At 37.6% G+C, this 3,362-nt stretch overlaps 1 protein-coding gene across 1 annotated transcript in view; it reads right to left on the reverse strand.

Annotated features, from left to right (window-relative positions):
• Window positions 1-225: 225 nt before the first annotated feature.
• LOC108365284 (glutamyl aminopeptidase-like) overlaps window positions 226-3,362 on the reverse strand; it is an 8,705-nt gene continuing 5,568 nt past the window's right edge. Inside the window, exons 10-12 of the mRNA XM_017619275.1 lie at window positions 1,014-1,291; window positions 668-943; window positions 226-598 (exon numbers count right to left, since the gene is read on the reverse strand). Of these exons, the coding sequence (XP_017474764.1) occupies window positions 226-598; window positions 668-943; window positions 1,014-1,291 (927 nt within the window). The remainder of the gene's footprint in view (window positions 599-667; window positions 944-1,013; window positions 1,292-3,362) is intronic.

Genomic DNA, 3,362 nt, shown 5'->3' on the forward strand with positions numbered 1-3,362 from the left:
TTTATTCATCGTTTGTATTATATATTTTAAGTGGGATCTAGCTGGGAACAAGCTAAGCATTTATTCATCGTTTGTAGACCGCTTCAAAGTTGTACGATTCATTGAGAACATAAAAGCCAAAAATAGTCTGTGAACTGAATTTAACATTTTATTAAATAAAGGTATAATTTACTTTCAATGCACTCAAGATGGCAAGCTATTTATTAAATGTATTTTGTTCATTTTCTATGAGGCGGAATGCTCAGTCAGCCACGCTCCAACGTTTTCCTTATTGTTTGCCAACCAAGCTATGTTATTCTTCACTGTCTCCAAAGCGCGCACACGTGCCGCTGCACCAGCGCCGGCCTCTGGGTATTTAGCAAAGAATTGCTCCATTTCTTCCAATTTGGTTTGTTTGTCGAAGCGCGACGTAATTGAAGGGATCATATTACCCAAGTAACGTTCATTCAAACCGAAACGGTTCACTAAATCGGGCCAATGTTCGCGCACATAATCCCAAACGATTGGTTCACCAACCGGGTTGGCGGCGATATATTGCAAACAAGTGAAATAATCTTGACTGCGCACATTATTTTCATCCCAGGCAAGATTGATATAGCTGCAACGATTCACGAATACCAAAGTAAGGAGGAGTTAAAAAAAAAAATTAAATAAAATTCACACTTACTTGCTCAAAATCCATGGCACTTGCACAGCCGACAGGCCGTACATTAATTTTGATTTCTCACTGGCATCAGACTCGTTCACGAAGAGTTCCCACATCTTGTTCCAAGACTGCTCATTAGCGGCATATGCCCCATAGTAGTAGACTGTTTGACGAATGTCTGGATGTGGGCGCACATCTGGAGTACCAAGCCATGCATTAAAGCGTGTTGCTGCTTCTGTTAGGCATTCCTCCACACCGAGGGAGCAAGCAGCCGATAAGATAGTAACACGCAAGAGGCTAGGAAAAGTTTTTTGTTATTTTATTTTACTAAAAAAAAACACTATTCTACTTTTATTTTCAAACATACTTTTGTAAGTGATCATCACCTACTGTCCACGTAACTTGTTCATAGATTGGCTTTATTAAATTGCGTGAATACTGGTTGTAATTGCCATAAACTTCGGTGAACATAAGCGAACGTTTGAGTGAGGTGAGCTTCGATGCCGCCACACTCCAGGGCACATATTCGGTTTCCTTTGCCAAATATTCCGTCATGTCGAAGGCTGTGTCGTAAGAGAGCTGCGTGGCATCGGCGAGCGAGAAGGCATCATTTAAGAGACCAGCGCGATCACCAACTGAAAATTTCTAAATAGGTAGAGAGGGAAAAAGATGGTACAAATTTAGGAAACAATTTATTTGTGTTGGATACATACATACGCATGTATATGCTACTCTATTTATGTATATCAATTAATGAGCGGAAAGGAACGAAGTAAGGCTCCTAAATGTTATTATTTTTCGATATGACGCAAGTGGATGGTTATTAGAAGAAAGTGTGATATCTACTACATATGTATTAGGGTGAAGCGAAAAAGTCACTTTTTGATTTAAAAAAAAAACACATTGCACCGGGTTAAACCGTTTCCTATCGGATGATATTCAGCCTTATCATGAGTTTCATTTTTCCCGAACCGGTTCACTTTTCACTTTTGGTTTCCATGGTTTTACTATGGGCGGATGACAAATTTTCGGGTGAATTTTTTTTTCAGGCGAAACTCAGGATAAAGCAGATTTACATTCTCCCGAGAACCTAAAAGTTTCGAAAAATCTCACAAATTATGGTTCTTGTATACTTTTTTTTAAGATTTTGTAAGCAAATTTTGAGCATGCTGTTTTGCACCCATTAAATCATTAAATTTTAGTATGGAAAAGTTTAAGTTTCATTTTGTTAAAAAATCGCGTAGATTTTTGGCAACTTAGTCGCCTACAATACTGCATACTCAAAATCTTTCTAGAAAATCTTAAAAAACAGGTATAAAAGAACCATACGTTGAGAGATATTTTGAAAGCTCCCTGGGCGACAGTAAATGTTATCCCATCGGAAAACGCTTTAATATAGTTCAATGTGATCAGGTCACCCGAATTGAGAAATTTATTTGTTTTTTCGATTCACCCTAATACTTATGTATGTATCTTCTGCTAGATTGCCACCCTAACCTTGAAGCTAGAACCCTTTCTACGCTCATGCAAGCCTTTTAGCATTTTAAAATTGCATTCTTTCATCCATCCACGAATACATAAGTCTCTTTAATTAGTCATCTAAGCTCCGCCTGATTTTAGGTCCTTCTGTCTGAAGAGAAAATATATTGAACATTGTATAGTTACAGCTCGTTTCTACAACATTCTACTTAAAGAATACATGTTACAAATGCTGCCACTGTATATAGTTGGGCATTGGTTTCATCCGGGCAGCACGGATCGGTGTAATGCAGCATTGTAGTATTGAAATTCTTTAATGGCTCGTTGCTAAATTGTAAATTAATGAAACCCTAACCTCAATTGGTATGGATTTTGCCATTTTCAAGCTGCCTGGGTAAGGATTGTTGTATGATGCATGGTCTAATGAAAGGTGATTAAAAGGCACGTCCTGTCGAATCTCTTAGCAAGCGTGGCATCAAAATGTGTACTCTTCGAGCTTCGAGAACGACCCGAAATATCGTTTCGTAGATGCTGCAAAAATTATGAGGCGAAAAATGCAGAGTATCGCTGAAAATTGTTAAGAGCAGGTTGCGGCACCTTGTGTCTATAGTCTTTGATGACCTAACTTGCCTGACAATATTCCTCATTCAATGCGTGGTATCGTAGAAAAAATCGATTTAGAAGGGCATACACAGAGCTACACAAATTTTATTTTTTTCTCAAAATTAAATTTAAAACAAGTAAGAAAGTCTAAGATCGGGCGGAGCCGAACATTAAATACCCGGCGCAAGTATTAAAGATATGTTTTCCACCTTGCCGAAAGCTACCGCTACATGATAAGCCGGGGTATATACATTTTAAGTAAATTAGCGTCCTTAAATTTCGACATATTGAAATTTCAAGCATTTCTGAAATTTATTGTTATATGAAAAGCGGCCGTAATTTAAGACCGATTTCAACAATTTTCAACGGTTTGCTTTTATGTGGCAAGCATAATAATCATACCGAGTTTGGTACAAATTGCTAGAACGGTTAGCGAGATACATATATGTAATCACAAGTGGGCGGTGCCACGCCCATTTTCCAAAATTTTATCATAAACGTATTTCTTGGTAAAGAATTGTTGCAACCATCAATTTTGAATAAATTAGCTTTGATATTTACTGATTTATCGAAGATTTTGTATTTCTCGAAATTACCGTTATATGGAATGTGGGCGTGGTTATTGTCCGATTTT

Source organism: Rhagoletis zephyria, unplaced genomic scaffold, assembly GCF_001687245.7.
Source record: "Rhagoletis zephyria isolate East Lansing unplaced genomic scaffold, Rhagoletis_zephyria_1.1 Rzeph_scaffold_01825, whole genome shotgun sequence".
NCBI classification, from domain to species: domain Eukaryota; kingdom Metazoa; phylum Arthropoda; class Insecta; order Diptera; family Tephritidae; genus Rhagoletis; species Rhagoletis zephyria.